Source organism: Fringilla coelebs (genome assembly GCF_963513975.1).
Source record: "Fringilla coelebs genome assembly, chromosome: 17".
NCBI lineage: Eukaryota > Metazoa > Chordata > Aves > Passeriformes > Fringillidae > Fringilla > Fringilla coelebs.
Window position 1 is genome coordinate 8219187 of NC_140043.1, and position 27235 is coordinate 8246421.

Genomic DNA, 27235 nt, shown 5'->3' on the forward strand with positions numbered 1-27235 from the left:
CTTTGGTCTTTCCAGAGTAAAAGAGAAGGAAAATAAGCAAGGGTGCAGCTTCTCATGGCACACCAGCCAATCCAGCAGCCTGCTGAGCCAACAGAAAACTAATCCACAAAGAAAAGAAGTTTCTTGTCACATCAGCAAGCTGACCCAAATCACCCTCTGTCTCCATCATGTGCCAGGTTTCATCAAAGACAGGGAAAGGTGGAAACAGGCAGGAGAGTGTTGGGCTGTTGTTTCTGCAGTAACCTCAGTTAAACCAGAGAAAGTGCACCAGGCAAATCCTGCTCTTAGCAACCAGAGCCAGGCTCAGAAACACAGCAATCATGGTGAAATCAAAGCTGCTGCTAAATTGGTGTTGGTGTGGCTGTGCCTCATGAAAAAGCACAGACAGGATTAGTTGGAGCTTGAATAAACTCATCTCCAATAAAAAAGTCCTGCATGGTAGAGGAAGAGGCTGTGCCAAAATGGGCACATTTATTTAAAAAATGGAAAGACTCCGGTACAGAGTAGGGGTAAGGTCAACCCCACTTGCAGGAAGATTAAACTGATAACACTGCATTCAAGTTGAGAAAACAGTATCAGCAGTGTACATTTTGTAAGAAAAAATTCTATCCATCTCCAGGTAATAGGGACTGATTATTTTGAGACTGTGGGGTAAAAATCACACATGAATAATTAATTTTTACCCCCTTGTCCTGTAACCCAGTCAGAGCAAATCCAGAAAACCAGTAAAGCACTATATGACAACTGACAGAGAGAAGAACTGACCTTGACTTTTATCCACCAGAGGCAAAGTGCTGTCATCATAGCCAGACCTGCCAGCAGTACCTTTGGAGCCCTTTGGAGCTGCAGAAACAGACTGCAAGACAAAAACCACACAAACACCAAATTGCTACTCATGGAAACCGAACAATACAATGAACCAACAGCACAGAGAGAGATTATGGAATGCACTTAAGCCCCCCTTCTGTTGATAATATGGAACTAGAGTATTTTGTATTTTCACATAGATTTGATGGAGGGGTGTTCTCCCTGTTTTCTCAATGGCAGCACTGTTGCCCTGTGAAAGAAACAAAAGCCTTCCACAAGAAAAGGTGAGGAGGCTGCATGTCAAGCAGAGGCAACTGCCCTAAGCTGCTGTACAGACCATTTCAAAGGAGACACAACTAAGACAAGACATGCTAATTCTTCCACCAGTAAATTGGGGCATTTGGGCTGTACAGGATGGCAAACTCCCCAAACCTAAAGAGCTACAGACCACAGCAAAGCACAGCCAGCAACTCTATGCAGGATGGTGTTAATGAGTAGGGTACAATCCAACTGTGCTCTCACTTGGAAGAACAGAAGTGAAAACAAAGATCTACAGACTGCAAGGTTGGCCTAAGCAAGGACATCTCACTCAGGCTTTTCCACAACTTATTTAAGATCTTTACCTGAAAGTGTGACTTGTTCCACCCATCCTTCTGAAGGGCATTTCGTAGTTCTTTATAGCTCCAGATCATCTGAAGAATGTGAGATGCTGCTTTTGTTTCTCTGGGAGACTGGCTGATTTGCAAGATAAAATGACAGTTTAAGTATCAAGCAATGTCTAACTATTTGTATGTTATACCTAATACTCCACACAGCTATTATTTGAGCCTATAAGTAATGGGATGTATGTTAAATCATTCAGTGACTTCTTAATATCTATAGGTATTTGCTGACAAAAACAGAAATTGAAATCTTATGAATTTTGCACATTTCTGTGTTTTCACATGTATTGTTGGACAAGCACTGTCAGGTCAGGTCAGAAGCCCTGGTGACACTTTTGTCTTGTAGCTGTCATGACAAAGAACAGACACATTCCATTCTGCCTGGATTTATTCAGAAAAAAAAAAACCCAAATCAAAAAAATGTTCTAAGCCACTTTTCAAACCTTCCTCCTAATGTCCATCTATTCCTCACAATTCAATGAAGTTGCTCCATGGTTTAAAACACCTTACATACACATTAATGTTGGTCAGCAAAAAAAGTAAGCTGTTTTTAAATTGAAAATGAAATTTTATCTACTCTTTACTAAGTCAGTACACAGACACCTTTTATAATATAAAACAGGCCTAGATTTTTGGTGGCTCTCCTATATTGTAACAATACAACCCAAGAAGGCTACTTCAGCCACTCTCCCAGAAGTCTGCAGCAAACACACCTACAGTGTCTAACAACATGAACTACACAAAGCAAAGTTTCCTCTACAGCAGTCAGAACAGAGTTTTTAAATGGAAGAAAATTTGTCACTTAAATCACCACCAGCAGCCCTTTGGCCAGAACACTTACCACACATCATTAACCATTTCACTTAAAATAAACAGATTTCATCACTGTCATTCCAGCAGTGGAACACTGCCACAGAAAAAAGGCCTTCCAAACTACAACCAAAGATCATGGTTTCATTGCAAATGCTGCCTGGTAAGTGTACATAGGTGCTAAGATGACTCGGACAAGGAGAGAGCACGTCTTAACACGACTGAAGTGACGCATCAATTAACCTTTTTCATCAAGTACCTTTTAAAGGTGCTGGCTGGTTTTACTTTGTTTATATTAACTGCTGAAATTACAGCTCTGAAAGGTTGGGATGCTCCAATATTTCCAAAATGCAAAAGCTGCTGTTCATAGTGACATTTTCATGTTTGCAAAGAGTTCTTATGCATTTTGCTTTCAACTGTCACTTACCTTGACTTGCTGATAGCTACCAGCTTCTGAATGCCCTGTGTCTGGATCAGAGACCTTGCATTTTCTGAGCTGTCAGTAATGATTTCATGGATGGTATTCAACACTGCAACCACAGTGTCCTCTTCCAGGTTCTTTGCAGATCTCTGCTGCCTGCTGGGCAAATTTCTTACCAGCTCACCCATGGCATAACTACCTAGATAAGGGGAATAGATACCATTAGGCAGCCCTAATAATCATTTCAGCTTCCCATCCTGAATGATAAAAGTCAATGGTGTTTGCTATGTTGGAAAAAACCCCTTATAATGTATGTGTTTTAAACCACAAGACTGTAACTTCACAGAGTATTTATCATTCATTCATTATTTCAAGGTGATTGACAGCTGATAAAGCCAAGATAAAGTCCTTCCTCATGGATTCTGAAAGGTATTGAGGAGAGCAAAAAGGCATTTTTACTGAGAATTTTACAGCTAACATCTATCATATTTTGCAAAGCCTGAGGCAAAAAAGCACTCAGTAGCTGCTAATGCCAGGTATTCATGCTAATACATGCACATGGTTTACTCAACTTAGCCTCGTAACAGGCCTTCTGGGGCAAGGTGTGCAGCCACGCATTTATTAACCTTCTCCAACAAAGGTAAGAGAGTGTTTCCTCCTGGGTGCAGTTAGCCTTCTCCATGTATAGAACTTGAGAAATAACAGGGAATCTGGACTTTATAATTCCCAGGTATCCATCAGTACCATTTGCCTGGCTACATCTCTGAACTATTAAAATGAGAACCTAACATATTAAGATAAAATCCCACCTTGCTATTTGCCAGTATCAACTTCAATGATGGCCCTAAACATGTCACCAGTATTTCCTGGCCTGACAAGGTTAGAATTTAAACAAATACCTTAGTTAAATACAGAAGTCATCTAGAGGAAAAAAACTCATCTCATCTGACTCTTTCAAGATTCCTGCTTATGGGCAGGTTACCACTTTGGATAGGAGCTAGAGCAGTGCTGAACACCAACTTGAAGATTATTAAGTTGTTTAGTGCCCAGCTTCTACAAGTACCCACAGGCAAAAGGATGAGAAAGGAAGGAGGAAGCAAAAAAACAAAGGTACAACTTTGGAGCTCCCTGCACTTCCCCAGGTTAGCTCAGCATAACAAAGGCCAGACTCCCACTCTAATTTGAGTAGCAGGCAGGCCTAAGGAACAGCATCTATGAGTACAAGTCCCATAACAGCCAGAGCTAAGGAAAAGACAAGAAACCTTTTAACCCATCCAGCCCTCTGCACATCTACACACACTCCTCTCCTGAAAAAATGTATACCTAATGGTTCTCCCAAGTTAAAGATCTCCCTCAAGCCACAGCTTGTCTGAGTGGGTTGGAAATACATTCCGAGCTGACAGCTTGCCACTTGGCGGCTACAGCACAATCCCAGATAGCATGGATGGAAACTGCAGAGAGAACAAATCCTCAGCAAAAGGGACAAACCCCCAGGTCTCTCAAGGGTCTCCAAGCTCCCAGGCTGGTTAGAGAAGTTCAGAAGATACCTATGAGATCTTTATTGCGACGATCCATGGAAAGGTTTCTCAGGGCGATGGACACAGCCCTCACAACCTTGTCCGAGTCGGACTGGAGCAGCTCCACGAGCACTGGCAGCCCCCTCTCCTTCCGCACTGTCGCACGGATGTACGTGGACCACTGATCAGGACACAGGAGGGAAAAGAAACAACACCAAGTACTGTGAGTTCATATACCTGCTCTCTCCTTGCCCCTGGCATTTCCTTCAGTGCTGTAACCCATTTTTTCTCTGCAAAGACCAGTTAGGTTGTGCGTGCTGATTTATTCCATTGCCTTAACCCTTCATTCAAGTTCACCAAGAACCAAGGAAGAAAGGGTGTATGAGTTCATCCTACAGCTTCTGGGGAAGGAAGGAGCATCATCTGCCAGCATCTGTTCTGTACACACCTTGGTGTGGAAACACATCCCTCTGGATTAGGAAAAAAGAGGTCACTTGGAGGAAACACTAAAGCATCTAAAGCTTCTGTTATCTTCCTCCTCCTCTAATTTCATGTTTTTATTCTGTTCCATGATTGTTTTTCAAACAAACCTGTATTATTTAAAATAAGCTGGCAGGCAGCTGTGAAACACCACCCTGCCAAACCTCAGGCTGCTATCAGTCCCACTTTGCTGAGCAGTTCTAGAAGTAATCAGGCAAATCTTTGTGAGAACTGCCTGATTAGCCCCGGGGATGCTTCACGTAGGGTATCAGGGGACACTCCAGAGTGCAGTTTCCTCAGCAAACTGTCAATCCAACAAATCAAGTATTCAGAACACATAACTATCTAATACCAGGCTTTTCTGAATCGACAAAGCAATGCTTACGTGGCTGAAGTGGTAGAACTGAGCATAATTCCACTATGTAAACAGCACCAGCCCAGAAGATGCAAAATGTGTTCAATAAGCAAACAGAAGTAATTTTCTTGACATTCACACTTTCTTCGTTTTTAAAGGCGATACAAATGTACAGAGTAACAGCACACCTACAGTGGGACATCTCCTTATTCTTTACTTAGAAAAAGGAAACAAAAGACTGAAGACTGCACTCACCGTCCAGTTGCCAGCACTAAGGTTCTGCAAAGCTCCTGCTGCAGCTTCCAGAGTGTTGAAGTTCTGACTTTCAGTGAGGATGGAGAGATATAGTCGGACCACATCTGGCTGGTACAATAATTCAAAGCCTGCAGGTGGGGCAAGAGGAGAACAGAAGCAAGAGAAGTAGAACACAATGCATAAACAAACACATACCCCTATTTAATAACCTAAGAGAACAACTGAAAGCTGTGACAACACAGAAAGAAGAGCTTCTCTTATGTCCAAGACACTATCTACAGCTGTTGGAAATGGTGGAGACAGCAACACCTTAAGGTTGTCAATTGTCTTAAGGGTGACAATTCTTTCTGGAATCTGTGCTATGCTATAAACTGCCCAGCATGCAGGTGGTGACAAGTGACAATTTTTGCCTGCAACAATTATTACTTTGCATCTCTAGACTGGGCTGCAAATTCACCTTGCACTCCTGTCCTTGTTCAAATATGTCAAAATACTTTTAGAGACACAAAGAGCAGGACCAAACAGAGTGAGCTATACCATCCTGCCAGCCACACCCCGCACACACCTCGGGGACAGAAGGAGAAGGCAGGGTGTCAAAGTGACCAGAACCTGCAAGTGTGAGTGCCAAGGAGGAACACTGACTCTAGTTCAAATATTTAGCACAGAAATACGTCAGCATTGTCCCACACTGGGAGACTGTGACAGGCACATCTGTTCACTGCAGATCCCCAGAGTCACTGTATCAGCTGTGCAGTTTCAGCATGACAGGAATTAGAGCTATTCCCAGCTCTGCCAAGGATTTCCTTTTGTGATGCTGAGTAACTGACAGTACCATCGTGTTCTGACTTCCTCATCCATAGGATTAGTATTTATGCATCTACCCACCTTAAAAGGATCTTAGGCAAGAACTCCATCACTCCAAATTGTTGAACAATTTGAAGCAATTTTTATCTTCCTTCACTAAGTGTAGCATGACACACTGCATCAATAAGGGCAGAGTATGCCAAGCATCTGCTTAAAGGACTGGCCCCACAGACCATCTCAAAGTGCTGTTCAGGTTATGTGAACAAAAAAACTAAACCCCTAAACTGCCTTCATGAGTGCACGAGGGCACAAGCAAGCTCTGGTCAATGTGACTCATCTGCAGTCACTGTAGCTGGGCTGGTGGCCTTTGGGATGTCTGCAGTAAGTAAGCATTAGGTAATGCAGCAAGCATTACCTAGGAGAGGATTTCTAGAAAACCAAGACATCAGAGCTAGCATAAAGGTGTGAAGAAGCCTGGGCAAAGAGGCAATTTCAAGCTTGCTTTGAGCAAAATTATTTTTATTATTTGTACGCATGAAAAGAACGTTCTTCACATAACAAGATGCTGTCCTAGACTTATAGCATAATTCAAATCAAGTTTACCACTAGTAAGACAGGAAACCTCCAAACACAAATCACTTTCTCTCTTCAGCACTTTCTCTTCAAAATCACCCATCTCTCAGGCACACATCACAGATTATTGTATTTTAGACATCTTTGAGCAATGCTGTCCTATCCAGTGGATATATATTTTTTTCTTCCCTGTTGCTAAGGGCTTCCTGAAATAAGAGCCTTGATTTTAAATGAAACTATTTCTCTGCATCCTTCATATAGCTGCGTGGCTTTTTGAGTCAAGATCTTAGAAATCAGTCCTCTAAACCCTGTATAACACTGTCTACGAACACAAGCTGTGTTAACCCCCTGGCTGTACAGCAGGTACTTATCCCGCTGAAAGCAAACACCATCAGCCAAGGTTTGCTCCATACCAAAAATCCCATCTATGCATGAGGATCCATGTTCTGGTTCATACTTTCCGTGCTCAGCTTCTTATGTGCATCCCAGCACGCCCAGGTCTTTCTCCAGTGACCGGATACTCAACCTGCTCCATTCCATGTCCGTGTCTCATTTCAATGCCACCACTTGCCTGCTACACATGACACCCTAGGGATACGTGCAAACACAACAGATGGCAACCCCCAAAGGCATCCTGCCAATCCATACCACTGACTTTCCTCTTCTCGAGTGTCCTCCTCTTGCACTGGGATCATTGCCCTCTATATTGAATGCTGAGGAAAAACTATCATTACTTAAGCCATGAAGCATGAACAGTTGTACAGCTTTTCTCCATTCCTTGAATAAGTCTGTGATTATCTGACTCCAATACAACCTTCATATCACCCTTTTCCCCTGCCACTTCACAAGGTGAATTGGCAACCTAAGAACTTCTCAAGAAAAAACACTGCTGATAAGCGCCTGGTGTTCCTTTCCTGAACACTAATACTTAAAAATCTCTTAGGATAGCCTACTGGAATTTTGACACTGTTATCTTTTCAGGAAGCTTTGCTGAAATGTAAATCAGATCAGCAGAAGAGATGAAGGCAGGTTCATTAACAGATAATATTCATACAGAACATTTTTTGCTTCTGTATCTGAGCTCAGACTTGCCTGTGGTTCAACAGGATGCAATTGCTCAGCCAGTCTTCTGTTTACAAGTACCCAGTTGCAATTTCGGCACACTTGGAAACAGCCCCACGCTGTTACTCTGTCCTGTTATTTAAATGCAGTCTGTGATGTGCCCTTTCTGTCAGCCTGTACATTCCTTTTTGACTGGACACACTTCCTTCCTCAGCACCTTGCTGTGTGTGAATGCTGAGACGCTCCAAGCCCCTCACCTCTGCTCCCCTCCTGTGGCCACAGCTGCATTCCTGTCACGCACCTCTCACCCGTTCTCTGTCATTACCTCTCTCCATGCATGAAAGCATCTCCTTTTTCCTACTTACTACTGTAAGAGCATCTCAAAAATGCCTTCACCTTCTCTCTTCAATAATGCACAGCATTCTCTCTACCAACCACCAGTACCTTCCTGCTTTGGGGCATAACTCCTTAGCAGGTGGTGGATGATTCCCACCTGCTCCACTCCACAACCTCCCTTTTCAACTACATTTATGCCTCTGCCCTATTGGCACCTGTCTCAAACAGTGCCAGTGAGTGCTACATGCCTCACAGAACTCTGTCCTCCCTCCTGTCTCCCCTGCTCCTCTCCCAGCACTGCAGCTCGTCTGGGTCAGCCTGGGTATGCCAGGGGAAAGCAGCAGGAGTTTCTAAAGCCAAGTACCAAGAATGTCCCTCATGGAGGCTGCTCATTAGCAGGCATGAAAAACTAATAATGAGAAAGTTGCTACTCCATTGGAGGGTTTTCCCTCTCTGACAGCAAGCTGACACCTTTCATAAGCATTATAGTGCCTTAAAAAGAAGCAAGTTTTAGATTTTCTCCATCTGCCTCCTGTCCTAATGAATCCAGCTCTGCTATTTATAGGTTGCAATTTGTCTGAATTATTATGAATTTCCTACCAGTGTTGCATGAAGGCCTTGTACATTTTTCCATGAAGCGCTTCAAGCACGTTCCTGGGAAGCACAGCTGGTCTCACCTCCATTAAGCACTTGCTTCTTTTCAAAACTGATTTTCTTAATTTCAAGATCATCTTAATTATTTTTTCAGGTAATGCTACTTTTATGCAATATGCAGCTAACTCCTTATACTCATTTAAAAATGGATAGAAGAAATGAGAAAAGAGGGTCATTAGTGATAGAGAATACATCAAACAATAAAACCTGTTTTTTCTTTAAAAAGGTGTTTTAATTATAGCCCAGATTTAGCACTGCCCTTAAAAAGATAATCTTCCTGGAATAAATGAGATTTTTCCATTGGTTAAGGATTTGTGCTGAGTTGCAATCTACACTGTTTCCTCCTGGAAACGCATGGAGATAAGTAATTTATTGCTTCTTTCACTGCAGAAAGCAAACAAGCTCACTGTATTAGCTTTTGGCTTTCAGAGAAATGCCTTGGACAGTCATGTCACTGTGAGCATCAGACCTTTTGCAGTGTGTAAGCATTCCTGCAGCTAGCAACAAGAGGAATGTGTCACAGAGGAGTATCTTCCATATTAGAGTCATCTCCAACACACTGCAGTCTCATCTTTCTGAGAAATAGGAAGATGAGCTTTTTTGCAGCAGAGTTGCTCAGAATTGGTAAATGGGACTATTTCTGCATGAAGTTCACATTACCAGGACAGGATGTTGCAAATAGATTATCTGCCCAGAGAACAGTGACAGCACAGACAGCAATTTGAATCCTGAATGGAAAACACCTGAGGAATTAGCTGGGGCTGATTAGCCATCTCCATCCCTTCAGCCCTCAGTCCCCGTGCTGAGAATGATGCAGCAGCTCCTGGATTATCTCCTCCACAAAACTATTTGCTTTCATCTTGGCAATGCTGATCCTGTGCCTATACTTAGCTACATTCTGGCAATAACATAAGATACTGCACCAGGTGCCTATCTCTGATACACTCTCTTAATCCCAAATTCAGACAACTCTTTTTGGAACAAGGCTGCCAAACCTATTCCCCTTCACCACCCATTCCATTTAGGATTTATTCTCTCACCACAGGCATGGGAAATTATACACATGTGGATGCTGGACAGATGAGGAATCTCCTGCTGCAGCAGCAGAAATACCCTGCTTCATTTTCTATTCACACAAAACCTCTGAACTGATGTTTAAAACAACTGTCAAATACCGGGGTGTGTATGTGTGTGTGTGGAATCACTGAAGTGAACTCTGATAGCTACTCACTCTTGCAAGTGTGCTGACACAATTCCCACTTACTGCACTTTGCTTTCCGACAGAAGATGCAGCAGCACCTGGACTCCTTTCGGGCTGCCACTACAGCAGGAGGTGCATTCCCGGCCCACAGCCCCGAGGGGCTGCCAGCACTGGCAGCTCTGGGGCCGCTCTGCTCGCCCTGAGCCGCACCTGCAGCGCCGGCAGATGGAGCGAGAGGAGCCCGGACTGCACCTCCTCTGCAAGGTCACCCGAAAACAGACTTTGCACAGTGAAAAAACATCTCCCTCAGCAACCAGGAAGCAATCAGCCAAAAGCCAAAAACAAAAGAAAAAATAAAAAGAGTAAAGAGTCATGATAGTAAAAGAAATGAACACGAAGAATCTGAACGAAAGAAAAGCTCCGCAGCCCTTGGACTCCTGCCCTCTGCTGACAGCCGGCCGGTACCTTCACCACAGCCTGTGCAGTTCATTGTCTGCAAGGTCTAAACCAGGGCTCAGAAGTATTTGCTACAAAAATGTTTTCAGAACACTTGAGCAGCAGATAAGTCGTGCAGTTCAACTCTCCCCTTCCAGGAACCCCTCACCCCGCAGTGTAGTTTTACAGCAGACTACATGAAAAGCCCCATGGAAGGCTGGGGGAGGCAGCTGGTTACTTCTGTAAAAACAGTAACCAGATCCCTTAAAAAACCTGACCCATCAGCTCCCTTCCATCTGTACGCTGTGCTTCAGCACCCAGTGCACAGAGCAGCTTGAATGCCAACATAAACTTGCAAGATTCTTCTAATTGAAAGGCTTAGCAGTAGTGCGAGCGCAGCCAGCTCCAGCAGAGCCAAACGCTTGGCATAACTGCCCGAGAATGCAGCTCGATGCAGATACATGCAGAATACTGAGTGTCACACGGCAGAGGCACAGCAAACCCTGCAACAAATGAAGATGAAATAATAGGTGGAAAGTTCTGAACAGTCCCTGTGGCTTTCACTTCAAGGTACAGCACAAGTCAGGACAGGTACTGAGCTTACTGCAGAGATTGAATCACAAATGCAGCATCCACCACTGAGCAGCAGCTCTGAAGGCAGACAGAACAGCCTTTGAATAGTATTGAAAAGAGCAACCAGAATAATGTGGGACACACGAGACTCGCATCAGGCTTGAGGGAATGTTTAAGAAGAGTTTTCTATTTAGGAAATGAACACCACACTGTGTGACCTTTCCAACTAATCTACTAAGTCATGAAGAAATTCTAAAATGATGTAAACTCTTCCCAGCCTATCACGTACTCCCACAATGACAGCAGCCCTGGCACACTACTCCAAAAGGGAAGCAAACAAACCCCCAGTCCAAAGGATGTAACAGGAATGTTACCAGCACTACTAAGAGTGAGGTATGCAAAAAACCAACACAGGGAGCTAGGGTGACTGCAGTGAAGACAGAAAGGCAGCAAGGAAAGGAAATGTTGGAGGGCAAGGCAGTGCAAGAGAAAGAAAGGATGCCTGGGAAAGCAAACTGTCTTTTGCTATTTCTATCACTCTTTACATTTCCCAAGCTCCACAAACTGTCATCACAGCACCTTCTTACAGAATGACTTGTACAAGGTTGGTTACATCCCACTTCGTATCCAAACAATATGCAACGCAACAAAGAGGTGGCTCAATCAAATACAACCCATTTTGACCTTGTGTAAGTTCTAGCACTTCTGTTTTCTGAGACCACTCATTTTAGAGATAATACCGTTTTCCCTTTCCAAAGGACCTGCAAGCAGCATTTCTCCCAACAGCGTTTGACACACTGCCCAATACAAAGTCTTCTTCCAAACATATGCAGCTGAGTCTCCTGGCAACTGGAGATGTTCCATTAACAGCCTTTTCTCCTCACTAATCAGTAGCAAAGGCTCTGGAGGACCAACATGTAATAAGAATCTCAAAGCTGCTGGAGATAACTGGAGCACTACCCAAGCTACTGGTTCAAAAGGGGAATGCTCTGTCCCACAGGGCTATCACCAAAGCACAGGGAATCCCCAGCAGCCAGGCTGATGCAGGGATAGCAGAGCTGCTAGAGGTCTGCACCTGCAGGGAGAGGAGACACGTGGGTGAACTGCAGCACATTTAAGCATTTCTAGGTCACCTTTGGCAATGGTTTTTGTTTGCTTTTGAGAAACACCATTGTTACAAGCAACAATGCTTTGGATTGGAGTTAAGCCCTTTGGCTGCATGATTAAAATGGAGAGTTCATGTAAATAGCTTCCTTTACCCCAGTCCCAGAAGACTTGCCTCTGACCTTGGGGACTCTCAGTACAGTACGTGAAATGCTAACATTTGCTCTCACACCAGCTTCTCTAATTCAAAGTTATTTTTATTTACTTCACAGTGATAACTGAGCGCAGCTTCTTTTAAAGAAAACAGGACAATCATATTATTCCAAAAGCAAATCTGTTTTGAAATGCAGTTTTATCTAAAAATCAAACATTAAGTAACATTTTCTCCTTCTCTCTTCCACACAGAGCACATACTAGAGTCTCTGGGCTGTGAGCTACGTACCAAATGCAAACTGTTTGGAAGGACGGGCTGCTCTTTTCCCACCACCCCCTTACTTACAATGGTGTTTGCAAGCTCCCAGAACGCAGCCCAGGCCCTGCATCACCACTGCAACATCTCCAAGTGGGACTTAGTTCAAAATCCTGGCTCACATACGTAAGTGAGTACGAAACTAATTTGCATCAAAGGTCTGCCAGCTCTGCAGGGTTTCACAGTGTGACACTGCCAGCCCTGCTGGGGTATGGAATTTCTGGCAGCTCAGGCACACCCAGGACTCTAAGCTAGAGATGAACACTCTCTGGCTATGTCTAGGGGATTCTCTCTTACTGGTTGCCCCTTACTCTTGCCTCAAACACTACAGTGTTTTAAGACAAAAGACTGATTATGCTTATCAGGCCGGTGATCTCACTGACAGCAGATCAATATGCCAAGGGAGTAGCAATGCTCCTAGATGTGAGCAATCCTGCCTGCTCCCTTCAGGGAAGCTCCTTCCGGAAGCTTCCTGGTTGGGCTCACACCTCTAACAGCTGATACTGAAAGGAGCTGGGCACACTGATGATGTGCATTGCACTGGGGACTTCTTAAACAGACAACAATCCGGCCCATGCATACAAGATCAATATCAACCGTGTCATTGATCGTGTTATGTTTCCCTGGGAGGGAAAACCTGCATTTCCAGATGCTGTCTGCTACATCATAGGGATATTTGAACAACAGTGACAAGGTCAAACATCCATGCTTATTCTTTTAGATCTCAGTGCTGCTGCTGCTCCTATTGGCCATGGGTGCTTCTGATATGTCTGCTCCTGTCTCTTTGAGGGTTCAGAATTACATGACTGACTGGTTTTCTTTCTCCTCTCTGAAAGGACCCAGATGGCAGTGCTTGGTGACTGCCCACATGCCCTGAGGGGTGTCTCCTTGGTTGTGTCACCAAACAGCTCTATTTTGTCACTCCTCCTTTTTAGCCAGAGAAGGCAATTCCAAGGGATTGCACAATCCTCTCCAGAAAGGATAACACTGCCAAGCCCTCCTGGCTTATCTGGCTCCTTGTGCCTGGGGCCAGTGACACCAGTAGAAAATATGGAGAGGCTCAGGAACTGTCAACTTAAAGACCTCAGAGCTGCAAACTGCAGCCAAGAATATGTGGGGATGCCACAATAATCCAAACCCGTAACACTGCCCAAGATCACTCCCTAACGTAACAAGGTGACACTACAGAATGCCTCATCCGGGTACAAGCAGGTGGGAAGTGGCCCTTTCTTCTTAATGGGGAAAGGTTGTAAGTGGAGGAATCTCTAGGTCTGAACATGCTTACTCTGCTTCGGTTGGGCTTGAATCCACTGCTTTTTGGAGCATACTGCAAGCCTTTTCCATTTAGCTAAGCTTTCCCAAAGGAACAAAATAAATAAAAAGATGGCTGGCAAAGCTAATGAGGATTGGGAATGTGAGGAAAATTATTACTTTCCATATTAGATAAACAAATGTGTTTTTTGTGAATGTATGCATTCACATATTCATGCCAAAACGTGTGTTTTCTGGGACTTTTCCTTGAACTGAAACAACCAAATGTAGGCAAAAACATTTTCCTTACAACCCTCACCTACAGCTCCATAAAGCACAACACAGCTTTCTGATCAGAGCTGCCATGTGGTGCAGCTGGAGACCTGAAACTCCTTTCACTGCCATTACTAGTACAGATGCCTAACTGTCCAGCCCAACCATCAGCAGGTTTGAGCTTAGTGTATAAAATGTGTTTATTAAAGAGGGAGATACTGAGTGATTCCCTGAAGGAAAGCCCATAAAAAAAAAAAAATTACACCACAGCTATGTCCAGTAGTAAAATACAATGTGTTGCTGTTAGTATCTTATCAAGTCCAAGAGTCTCATAACAGAAAAATGTCTCAGAACTAGAGTCATCACTGAAAATCAACAGCACTTTTAAGGGACTCCCCTTCCTTTAACTTGTGGCTGCCTGAGACTACCATTTTCTTTCCTCTGGTCTTCAGTGTGTGCTTAACCAAGGATCATGTGCTCCAAATTTGGCCTCAAGCCCCTGTAAAATTCAGCTTTGCAGTTCCAGATGCCAATCAGCTGCTCTTACTCCAGGAAGCTAACGAGCTTTTAGCTTCCTCCCAGCTCAGTAGAAACCTGTCTGCAGAGAAAAACTTACTGCAAAAGGAGTTGTGCATTAGTCCCTGGCTCCAGATGCCACCTAAGCATATTTATTTTATTAAAAAAGATTCTGACTTTATTTAGAACTGTTAGATATTGAACAGCTTTATCAACTTTCTGTCATAAAATGCCAGCAAGTAGAGAAGCACAGCAAAGGGAAGAAACACTTCAGCAGACAGCTGCATGACAAAATAAAAAACCCTACATGGTAATGCATATTTAGTTGAAATATCCACACACCTTCCAACATTCAGTAGTGAGGTATGCAACAAAGGCATAAAACACACAGAAAACGCTTTCTTACCTTGCAGACCCCTAAATATCTTCTTTCCTGCCTTCAAGACGGTGTATGGAACTTGCTGGATCATGAGGCCAGGTATGGTCCCACCAAGTGCCCTCCCCTCCCATAGGACACACTAGTCACAGAAGCCCAGTAGACCAAAGCTTGTGAGGGGCAGTGGAGCGGAGGAGAGGCCACAGGGCTCTGCAGTGCACAGCTGTGGGCTCCAGCACCAGGCAGAAGCAGCACTCGGAGTGCAGAGCTGTGAGGCAGCTCCGCAGAGCCGGCAGCCGAGGGAAGGAGTGGCCGCAGTCCTGGAGCTAGGCTGGGCTCAGGGTGGCTGCAGCAGTGACCAGGGCTTTCCCTGGACACAGCAGCCACACTCCTCCAGACCTCCACAGATGCTGTTTCCAGGTGTGGGAGGACCCACAGCACCTTCTGTGGTCAGCCCTTCTGTGCTGTTACATACTGGGTGATGGTACTAAAACCAACCAGGAAAGGCAAACCCAAATCCTCCATCACTCAGGAATTTACAGAAACAGGATTACTTTGTCAGATATGGGACTCAGGGGGTTTCCACTGACTGTGCTTCAAAACATTCCTGCTGCTGAGGGACCTCCTGCTCGGGTTTGAAAGCTCACACGGTCCTGACAAGCGCTTGGGTGGATCCGAGCCGGAGCTGGGACAGACAAGGATCGACTGACAGCGTCTCCACTCGGGCTGGCACCTGTCAGGTTCTCCCCTTCACAGCATGTCTGTGTTTTATCTTCAGTGCCAAGGGAAAAACAATGTCAAGAAAAAACCCAAATCTTTCAGAGCTCACGCACACTGAAATATGCTTAGAAGCCAAACTGAAAGCTTTTTTCTGGGTTACTCATGCTTCACTGAGTCCTCTTATACTTCCACTGCTCATCATGATTTTTATATAAAGTCTCATAAATGGTCATAAGCCATTACACAGGTATTTGGTTATTCATATCAATTCAGTGCTTGTTAGAGGACTGTCTGCTTAAGGCAGTGAAGGGCTGCAGAACTCCACAGCTTGAATTCCTCAAATAAGGCAGAATAAAATTTTCTATTCTCCAGTGGATATTCCCTCACAGAAACATCAAACATCTCAAAATACATCCCAGTAAGAAGAAAATATTTGGATATAAACAACTAATCTTTTTTGGGGGAAGCTTAGCAGAATCCAAGCTGAGCAGAGGCTACCAGGTCCAGTCTCAGCCTGCAAAAATGAAAGGTCAGTGGCTCCTAATCACTGGGACTGAAGCCTGCTTGGTTCATTAAATGCAAAGTCCTGCAATCTTGCCTTTATAAGCATTTTATAAGCAACTGACATATGGAAAGACTCCCCCATGTTAATAAATAATTTATTATATGCCAACCCAAACATTTCCTCCAATCCTGTTTGTGTCCTGAAATTGCTAATTAGTTCCTGCTCCAGCTTCCAAAGTCAAAAGTGTGTTTCAATTCCTCTCTCCATTTCATGAAAGCTGCCTCATGCACCCAAAGGCAGCCCAGTGCCTCTAATCTGTCTCAATTACAGTCACCGTGCTGCTGTCAGGCAAGTATCTCCCAAGCATCCAAGAAAAAGAATTTGATATTTTCAATGTCAAATGAATGTCAGGCCAGAGTGGAAGCAGCACAAAACGTTTTCCTTAACCTATCTAATAAAAAAATGGACCTTGCAGCCCAGCTTTTTAAAGGTAACATATTTGGGTACTTAATTCTCGTGGATTTCAGTGTAAGCTAGAAACATTAATGCCTCAAAGAACAGAGATTCTGCACTCATCCTCAAAGCACTGTATCCAGGCAGGGATTACAGATGATGAGAGACAAGAGAAGATGCTGCTGCTCCTCCCTCATTTAAATTGGGACACACTGGAACATACCACATCAAAGTACTGAGTGAACAGGTACTCTTCTCCCTCTTCCTGCCAACCATTCTCTGCAGCTTTCTGGAAAATCGGGGAAGTTTCTATTAAATGTAAACCCACCTGCTGTTCGGTGCACTGCCCGAATATTGGATAATCACAGGCAGAACTGACACAAAACCAGCTCTGCCTATAGAATAATAGATTTTCTGGAAACACAGATCTTGCTGTAAAACTTTAAGGTGGACTAAAATATGAGATAAGACAACATGATCTGGAGAGAAGTATCTCCATGAAGCTTTATATCTAAACACACGCACACAATACAACCACAAATAAATCTATCTGCAAATTAAAAAGAAAAAGAAGAGATTGGGACCCTAGTGTGTAGCAATGAATGAGATACTTTGTTGCAATGAATAAAGGGAGCACAGAGACATTTTTCAAGAGGCAAAGGGGAACATTATAGAGCATCCAACTGCAGCCTGCCCCATATTCACCATCCTATAGCAATGTCCTGCATTCATACAGCAGCAGAAAATCATATGAGAAATTCTTTAACAAAGCCACAGCAGCCACTACCACAAAGCAACTCTGACAGCTTCTTTGAAACCACTTCATTGCCTTTAAAACAGTGAAAAGATCCCAACCCAACAGCCACTTTGTCTAGGAGAGTTTTCAATTTCAATGCAGCTTTCTTATGGTAATATTATGCAATTAAAAATTGAGCTTAAAATAACCCATGTAAAAGATTCTAAGCAGAAGCTGACCTTTACTGTGGAGGTTGTTCATGCCTATAGAAAACTCTGAAAAGGTCAGTATAAATGTAAATAAGGGGAGATACTTCCTCAGGAGTATAGAAATTTCCATCATATTAGGGCCTATACCCATTTTTCCATGTAAGGCAATGTTATGAATGCCCTGATGGCATCTCATGGGCCATATGAGTCCAGAGCTTGATCTAGAAATAGGTCTCCAGACTTCAGTGAAACAACTGGCAACAAATTTTCAGTGTTTTAGGGAAAGTAGGATCCAGCCACCCAGAAAACTGCCAATCCAGTTTACTGTCCATGGATTTAATCTCAGCAGTGTTTTCAGCAAACAGGGATGTTGGATTTGGAAGGGAAATGCTTGTTAGAATTTAACTATTAAGCAAAACCTTGCACAGCTGCCCAAATCCAAGTCACATGTGCATTTCCCAAGTCTTACACTTGGACACTATCACTAACCTGAAATACTCTCCCAGGAGCAGCACTCGTGTAACTGAATAAATGGGATTAGGTCTCATGCTCCTCCTGACACCCCCAGTTTCTCATTCCTTGAGAAATTCTGAACACACTGACAAGAACACAACACCTCAGTCATTCTTCCCACTTCTCTCTTCTCTCACACATCTGCAGGTTGCCTTGTGTGCTCTCTCGTTACACAATGTGAAAAGCAGCCCCAAAAGGGAAGTAGGAAACCTGCATCTGCAAGGAACGCAGCCTTCCAATTTCCTAAGTGTTTAAAGGTCATTGGGGACCCTCCAGGTAAGGCAGAACTGTTCTCTAGGCCTTCCTCTTTCCCCCTCACACTCTGAATGAGTCTTTGGAGATGTTTTTCTTGCTCATTATTTTTAAGCTCTCAGCAGGATAAGATGCAATTACATGCTCAATCGTGATTACAGATTTGGTGGTTGTGATTTTAGAAGTCTCAAAACAAAAGTCATTAGATTAAATGTTCTTCCTGGCTTTGTAAGAGAGGGACAACAACTGACATCTCTAAATGGAGTGGGCTGGCTAGCATGAGCAAGCTAAGAAGATACTGCTTTAGTAATCAGGAAATCTCACCTCTGTTCCCAGCTGTGCCACTGAAATGCCCTTTAACTGCACAACTCACTTCAGCAGTGGTACCCCTCTTTCCCTCCCCACACGAGTTCAGTTTTGCTTTTATCTTGAGCTGGCCTGCTCAAGTTGACTGTCACAGTGTGTTGGTACTTACTCTTTACTGATAAAAAACCCCACAAAGTTGCTCTAGACATCTCCAACAAAAGCAACAGTAAAGTTATCAGTAAAGAGATGGCAAGGTGTGCAAAACACGCATGAACTGGGCACGAGGTGCAAGGACTGCTCTCCACATTGCCTCCTTCCAGATCTGCCTGAACCAGGGTCTATTCCTGCACAGACAAGTAACATTTCATGCTATTACAGACTTCCAATTTTTCCTGTGATCAAGACACAGAAAATTCAGGGCTGAAACTAATGGTCTGTGAGGCCGAAATAAAAAGGCTCTCCTCTCTACCACATACTGATCAACATTCTCACTGATCATCTGGAAATGCCTGGGTCAGCAATCAAGCTCTCAGTGGGTTCAGAGCAACCAGCACTTGGATTGACATTGCTTTCTAAACCATGCAGAGGTAAGGTTCCCCCTGCCTCTAGCTGACAGGTAAATTTAAGTGACTGCTTTACCATGTAAAATGCCTGCCTCTCAGTTCAAGGTCATTTTTCTTCAATCCACAGTTAGAGGTATATGGCACATTAAGTCCTGTAATTCCCCTGTCATGGTGGAGAAGGGGGGGGAGCTTTTAAGCCTGTGCAGAGCACTCGGGGTTACAGAAATAAATATGGCTTTACACAGCAGCTTTCACATTCAAGATATCTCACAGTGGTTTACAAAGTAATGAGTCAGATAATAGGGCTGCAGCAGCTGTGCAGGTAGACTCACTGGAAATTAATGCTGCAAAACCAGAAGTCTTAATTTTTTGATTCTCTTTATTTGCTCTTCTGCAAAACATGATGGCAGCTTCAGCCCAACTAATGAGCATCAGTGGCTTCTGCAATTTAAAATGCCCAGGTTATTTGACATTCCAGTTTGGTTTAATTCCAGATTAACTCTATTATTAAAGCTCTCCATGCACTACAATACTGCTCAAGCAAAAGTGGAAAACATGCATGTACCTCCCTGTCTTGGCTGCACTGTAAAGAAAGTCTACTTGCCTAATCTCTGAACTAACTGCAAAAAGTACCACAATTTGCAATTAGTTCAGAATCACACAGCTATCTGATTTTCATTCCTCTTTCTCTCCCTGATCATTAGCTGTTCTAAGCAGATCCTCAAAGGCTGATTATCAAGTGTTTTGAGAATTCCATAGTTTATTGTGCTGTCACCAGTAAAGTATATATTTTAAGTAAAAATATATTTTTCTTTGAAACAAGCCATATCTTGAGATGCAACCTGATACACTCAATTTTGTATGGATGTTCCTTTCTCAAGTTCCATGGACAAATGAACTTTCTCATTCTTCTTCTCATCTGAGTCACCCAATCCCCCAGTCATGGATCGTTTTGGAAAATGTGCTGGTTTTATGCAGACATACTTTTCCTGGCTGACTCTGTAATCAGTTAATGAGAGTCACACAGAACAACTAGGCTGAAAGGGAACATGGGAGGTCAACTGGGCCAGCTTCCTGCTCAAAGCAGAATGCCAAAATCAGACCAAGCTATTATGCTTTTGTCCAGTCAGGTCTTGAAATCCTTCAATGATATAAAGAACCCTTCAAAACTTCCTCCAATGCCCAATTATGTGGCATTAGCCTCCATTTCTTTGGGAAGAAGGCTGCCAGATGGGACAGATGCTTTCAGTGAGACTCGAGTGATGTCTGTCTAGTGCTGAGATCTGAAAGCACCGAGTCACCTTAGAAATCCACATTCCAGCTACTCCTAAAGCACAGCCTTCAGAACACTCACCCACAGCTGTAACTACCTCCTTTGCTTCTGCTCATGCTACTTCTGGAAAGGGATTTAAATCAACACTGCACCATTTTTCTGCCTCAGCTCTTCTGAAACTTTCTGCAGTTTTCTTAACTTGTCAAGCAGCTTCGTCAGCACAACTTTGCTGCGGTACTTTTGATGGACACCAGAGACAACTGTAACTTCGTCCAACAAGGTTTTTGTAATTGATTTTGACATGAAATTTCATCTCTAAATTCTGACAGAAGCTGAGTTCCTCTTCCCTCAGCTTCCTGGTGATACTGGCTGGGCAACCAGGACAAGTTTCAGATTCACACCCCTCTTCAAAGGATCATCTCATTTTTTACGCTTATGCTAAAAGGGAGTGGGGGGGAACTCAGAGATTTCATTGTTATTGTTTCTTAACTGAAACTAAGTGGCATGGCAAAAGCTGACATAATGCAACAGTGATGGATTGGTGGATGGAGTGAGTCTTTCACTGCAGTGACTGAGCCCCAAGACTGAGGCAGCTACAGTTATGAGGGATAAGCACCTTCCCATCAACTCCTGCTTTTATTCCTGGCAGGCTTTCTTGCCACATTCTCATTTTATAAACAGTCCTGGAGCAGCAGCTGTATAATGAGCTATGCTCTGTAATAACAAGCATTCTATTTTAGAGTAACAATTAGAATTGCTTGTAGAATAGAAATGCTAAATGGGACATGCAAAAACATATACAAAACCTAAAATGTGGGGAGGAAAAAGAATTTACCATTCTCAGCAGGGCAAACAGTACAGGAAAAGCTGTGAAAATTAAAAACATATGACTGGCAACTGTAGCTTTCAAACATTAACTATTCTTCACCAGAAATATTAGCCAAGTGGAAATGACATGAAAATCCAATCAGTGGTTGAAGAGTTAAGATGCTGCATTGCCAGAGAGCACACACTGCTATAACAGAAGTAAATGCAGCTGGGCAGTAAAACTTACCAAGGTTTCCAGTTATGCACTGGTATATGTACACACCTTTATTTACAAAGTATTATAAATAATGCAGTTGAACTTCTCAATTAAAAAAACCCCAACCAATAAGTGTAATATGCATAATAAGAGTGCAAAGCAATTCACAATATTACATACTTGCAAAATTCTTTCTGTAACATCAATCCCTCAGTCCATTTCCGCAGCATCTCACCAGGGCAAACCTCTACCATCCACCTTTAACTGAAATTATGTTTTTATTTAATTTTTATATCACTGTACTGCTAGCAACATCTGGGATACAGCATACTTCACCAGAATTTTGTTGGTTTTACAAATATACCACATACACTCCATTTGCATTGGTTATCACAGCAGCAGTGAAAACACTAATTATTTTAGTGAAGGTAATTAATCTAGCTATTATTTTAGTGAAGTGATTCTTCTAGTGAAAGCAGAGGAAACAGAAGGCTCTTCATGAACAGGTTCACTACAACCCCAGCAACTGAATGCTATTAACTTGCCTGAGGCCACTCAGAAAGTCAGTAGCAATGCTGGACTGGGAAAATCAGACTTCTTGCAGTTCTGTCTTTAGCTGAAGCTCCAGATCACTCCATCTCCTTATTAGCTGCTGTAATTACCATGGGCTCTAGTGGAGCTCCTGCTGTTTAGTTTTTTATAGGCTACTTTATTATGCAAGTATATATAGGCTCTTCCTGTTTGAGATGCCTAAATCTCATTTTCTGTGCACTTCAGTTGGCCACAAACTCACATCAAGTTGGAAAAGGAATTTACCACCTGGGATTCCTGTCTTCTGAAGATACTGCTAGTTATTATAATAGATCTATATTCCTGGGTGCCAACCTCAGGCAAGAAGGAGCTAGAAGCTGACTACTGGAGTCTTTATAGTCCCATGAGAGTCACAGGTGAAAAGACCTGAAGGTGGGGAGGGAGAATCTTGCCTCCAACAGTCAGCTTTTCCCCCTCATGTGCTAAGGGATACTAAACATTTGAGAATGCATAAGAAGGATAAAGAAGAGAAATAGCTGTTGATGTTGATGCACTATTTCCAAGACAACCAAAGTATCTTATAACTAAGTCAGCTTTTTCTCATTCAGAAGGAAAAGTCTGAAATGATTCAGAAACAAAGCAGTCATCTTAACTCATCTTTCATGTGACCTCTAGCTCTCAAGACAGAGGTAGAAGACAAAGGAAAAATCAGGAGTTTTACAGGCAAACAAGTTATAGCTGAGCCAAAAAGAGATGGAGAAGAACTACCACCTCATGACTTCACAAAGAGTTTCAGCTTCTATAAATACAGAGCTGAATGGAATTCTCGTATCATTACAATTGCTCCTCCTGCCTCCCTACCCCAGCAGTTGTTTCCCACTGGTCCCTCAGCTTAAACTTCAAAGCTTCATGACCTAAACCTGAAAGACATTCCCACTATGAAGTGTCCATGCTGGGGGTGGGGAGGTGTTAGTGACATTTAAATATCACAGTTGAAATTTCTTCTCCAGTTTACATTGGTTCTACGTCCTCCATGTAGCACAACTGTTTGAAGTCCCCAACTCAAATCTTCCTGACACAATCTCTCACCTGGGCCATTCACAGCACAGTCTACTCACACAAACATTGTGCTTTCCCTGACTCAGCTGCAAGAGTTTTTCTGTTCCACAGATGCCATTTCACCCCTACCAGGAATCTAGCCTGTCTTATCTGTAAACACAATTTTGCCTGGATGTCCCTATGGACAAAGCAAGGGACTGGAAACCACAGCTCAGGGCTGCAATGTCAAGGCGTTCTCTGAAGCCAGAGAACAACACTTTGACAAACACAGCAGCAATTACCAGGACACAAAGCCAAAACTATTCTTCACATTCCTGAGCAGACAGATAACACCAGAGCTGGTCCTGTAACGGTCTCAAATTCATCTCACGTGATTTTGTGGAATAACTGAACTCCACACAGCAGAGCTGTGAGTCTCAGCAGACTGCTGTACACAGTTACTGTACAGGGTTTCAGTCATATCACTTAGTATTTCTCCCAGTAAAATAGTTTTTCCTTGCAGTCTCCAAAGTAAGAATATTGTAGGACAGAATTATATTACCAAGTGAAAAGAATTAGTGGCAGAGACAGAGCAGTACTCCTGGACCTCCAATTCATATTCCAACTGTATCCCCCCCATATGATTTTTCAAAGCCTTCTGTTTCAACCTTAAACATACAATTAATGTTCTACATATTTATATTTAACAGATGGATAAAGATCACAAAAAAGTTTTCACCTATAGAGCACAGCTCAGCAGGCCAGGAAGCAATTCGTGCATGTGTCCACCAGCTCTGAACCAATAAGAACACCGAATGTAAGAATCAGAGAGGATTATGACCAAAAAGGCAGAGGATTCCAGAACAATTAGCAGTCAGCTATGGAAAGACTGTGTACACAAGAAAGGGAAAATCCACAGGTGTCTGCTCTGAACTCCTTGAAAATATAGGGAAAAAGAATGGGAATTTAAATGTACCAGATTAGAGAAAGTTTGGCAAGTGCAGGTTTCATATGGGAATTTTCCAATTCAAGGCAATAAATTTTCTCTGACTCAAAGCACTGGAAGACAGATGAGAAATCTTTCACTGCTTTGTAAATTATGAAAAACACATGGGACCAAAATGAATACTCAGCTTAGGAAAGCAACAGAAATAAGAGATACTTAATTCTGATCAGAATTCTTAATAATGTGCATTAAATGCTCAAAAGATGTTAATACAAGAACATGTTACTTGCTCTCACAGAGGAGATCTTCCCAGTCCCTGAATTTCCAGCAGCAGGCACAGGAGGGGTGTGGATGGTGCCATTAATCAATCAGTTCTACTCACTTATTCACAATACGACAATCAAAATTAATGATGGAAGGGAGCTGGAAAGGGCAGGTGAGTGCTTGAGTCAACTTGTCAAGATTTAAAGAAAGCAAATTAAAGCAGCACTGAAATGCGAACCGCAGCCAATCTTAATTACAAACTAAAGCCAGAGTAAAGTGAGGTTTCTCTCTCCTTCTACTACATGTTGCCTTTAGCTGAAGACAAATTGCTGGCACTTTTGTAATCTACTAAGTTAAAGTCATTACCCTGACAGTGCCAGGAAGTCTAATTTCCTGGAGCAGTAATACAAAGATTTATAAGGGAATTTAAACACTCGCCTTCTGGAATAGAAAATCTATCATCAGCATGAGGCTACATGGAAAGTGACTGAGAATTTCAGATAATGGAGAAGAAGAAATTCACCTGCTGACAAGTTCATCCAAAATCTCATTCCCTGCCTACGTAGGCTGCTGACCAGGGTAAGTGTACACACAAAGCTGAGCTTTCAGATAAATTCAGCTTTCTTTGACATCCCCACTGCAACAAAATAGACTTCTTCAATTATAAGCATTTTTAACACTAGTTCAGTATTTCAGCAAAACTCTCTCCTAAACTTATGTTCCCATTAAAATGGAATTAAACTTAAGTAATGAAAAAGGAAGAGAAATTAATAAGCAACTTAATAACTGCTTTCAAGGAGAAAATGAGCTAGCTCATCCACCAGGCTGAAATCTACCTGCACGTCTTGTTATGGCTGAAGATTTTCAACTCCCTAATGAGAGAAACTGAAATGAGACCTGAACTTCAACACCCAAAGCTCCATAGAGCAGCTACTGTTCTGCCCTCAGACATATGCACACATAAACAACAAGCCGTGAGATTTGCTTAAACCAGACAGCACAGAGGTCTGGATTTAATTAGGAATAACTTAATGCTGACTCCACACAAAAAAACTGTTCTGCTCTTCTGGACTTTCTCCTCCCATACTCCAGCACTGAGGAACAGAGGTGGACAGTCCAACAACCTTCACAAAGGAGGATTAAATGTTAAAACCCCTGTAGCGTATCTGGGGGGCTGACACACATCAATCCTGAATCAGCTCAGAAAACCTTATTGCAGAGGTAGTGCCATCTGAGACACTGCCTTCCCCCGCACAGATATGATTAATCCTCATCTTTCCCCAGTGCCTGAGCCTCCTGCCACTATTCCTGCTCAGAAGTGAAGGACTGTGTGAACAAAGCACAGGAGTTGTACTATGCGACGTATTTAACGTGTACACAGGAGAAATCAGCGCTGTGGTAGTGCAGAAGAGAACACGCTGCAGAGGAGGCAGCCAGCACCACTATCACTGACCTACTTTAGACTGGGGAAGGGATTTCAGTAAGGCTTCCCCCCCTCATAGAAGCAGTAATTTTTGAAAGTCCTAAATTTAGCAAGGTTCGGAGAACAGCATTCATAATTTCTTGTCAGTGCTGTTCCCTTCTCTATGCAAGCTCATATCACTTCCCCCAAAATTTATGCTCTCTCTCTTTGACTGTCAGGAAAAAAAATATGCTCCTTTCAACAAAGAGAAAACAAGAAGCTTCTCTTTCACAATCTTTCCTCACGAGGACAGGAGTACTCTGGACACTGCCAGGGCATATACATTAATTTTTTAATATCAGATGAAACAGCTTCTGAAAGCACTGCAAGTTGTCCAGTCTGACATTATCCAGTTTACCACAGATAACAACCCTGAACTAGAAGCTTTCCCCTGCCAGAATGCCTAGCACATAAAATTATTAAAGGCTTAGAAATGGTTTCAGGGCTGCTCAAATAATGTGTTGCAGCAGAACCTGATTCCCATTAAAAAACCAGGAACCATCAGGAAGAGACCCTAGTTCATCACTCTGAAAAAGAAAACTGCCTTCCTTCATTCATTCCTCATCAGAACAAGCAAATTCCAAGGGGGAAAAAATGAAATACTAGCATTTAAACTAGGTTACAACTCACAGGACCCTCTGGATTGTTCAGGATATGAAGATGCTCCTAAGATGTTGCACCAGCAGGACAGAAGCTCTAACGCACTGAGAAACCTCTGCACAGGCACTAGCCAGTCCCCACCCACAATCAACACAAGTTTCTGCTTTAATGATGTTTGGCTGCAGGACAGGCAGAGATTCTTACCATTGAAGTAATTTGGAGTCAAAATGGAAGTTTCCAGAACTGATAGAAAGTAGGTCTGGACTAGTCTGCTGCTACTAGTCCATGGTTTTTCAAGTGCTCATAAGCATACTCTCAATTAAGCTCAGTGGTAGTAACTAGGAGCATCTCGAAGGGAAATCATGATGTCAAGTTCTTGAAACCACATCTTTAGACAAACCAGGTAAGCTCCATGGACACTGACTACAAGATTACAGGAAACTTAACAACACTACATCCCAGTATTTGTTAGCTACCACAATGTTCATTTACTGCATTGAATGAACAAATCTTATTACTGCAGTTTCATTTGCTCACAAAGATTCCAGCTGAAAACTCACTTTAATATGGCTTTAATAATACATGAAAGAGATTAATCTATAATTGTTGATTTTTGAAATAGCACTTCATCATGTCACTCAATCTGAGTGCTTTTGATCATTAAAACTTGCATGATTTTTCCATCTCAGTAACGAGGTTCTGCCTCAGCTGAGAGCTGATCTCATCAGAGTCAATTATCCTCTATAGAAGAGATCTGACCAGAGTTCTTAACGTTTTTAAAACTGCCATTTTATTTTCTTTATTTCAGTGAACAATTTAAAGTTCAAGCAACCTTGTTAGAACCTTTACTATCCAGGAATTCTCAAGTAAATGAGATGCTTGGCAGGAAACTACCGGCAAAAAAGT

The 27235-nt window shown here is 42.8% G+C and overlaps 1 protein-coding gene across 3 annotated transcripts in view; it reads right to left on the bottom strand.

The window, feature by feature from the left end:
* The window catches only part of ARVCF (ARVCF delta catenin family member), a gene marked incomplete at its 3' end in the record, with an annotated part of 138538 nt that overhangs the window by 13492 nt on the left and 97811 nt on the right, over positions 1–27235 (bottom strand). For all 3 annotated transcript variants that reach the window (XM_084217082.1, XM_084217081.1, XM_084217080.1), the window contains 5 exons: positions 5308–5435; positions 4248–4398; positions 2707–2899; positions 1431–1542; positions 766–856 (listed from right to left, as the gene is read on the bottom strand). In XM_084217082.1, coding sequence (XP_084073208.1) covers positions 766–856; positions 1431–1542; positions 2707–2899; positions 4248–4398; positions 5308–5435 — 675 coding nt within the window. The remainder of the gene's footprint in view (positions 1–765; positions 857–1430; positions 1543–2706; positions 2900–4247; positions 4399–5307; positions 5436–27235) is intronic.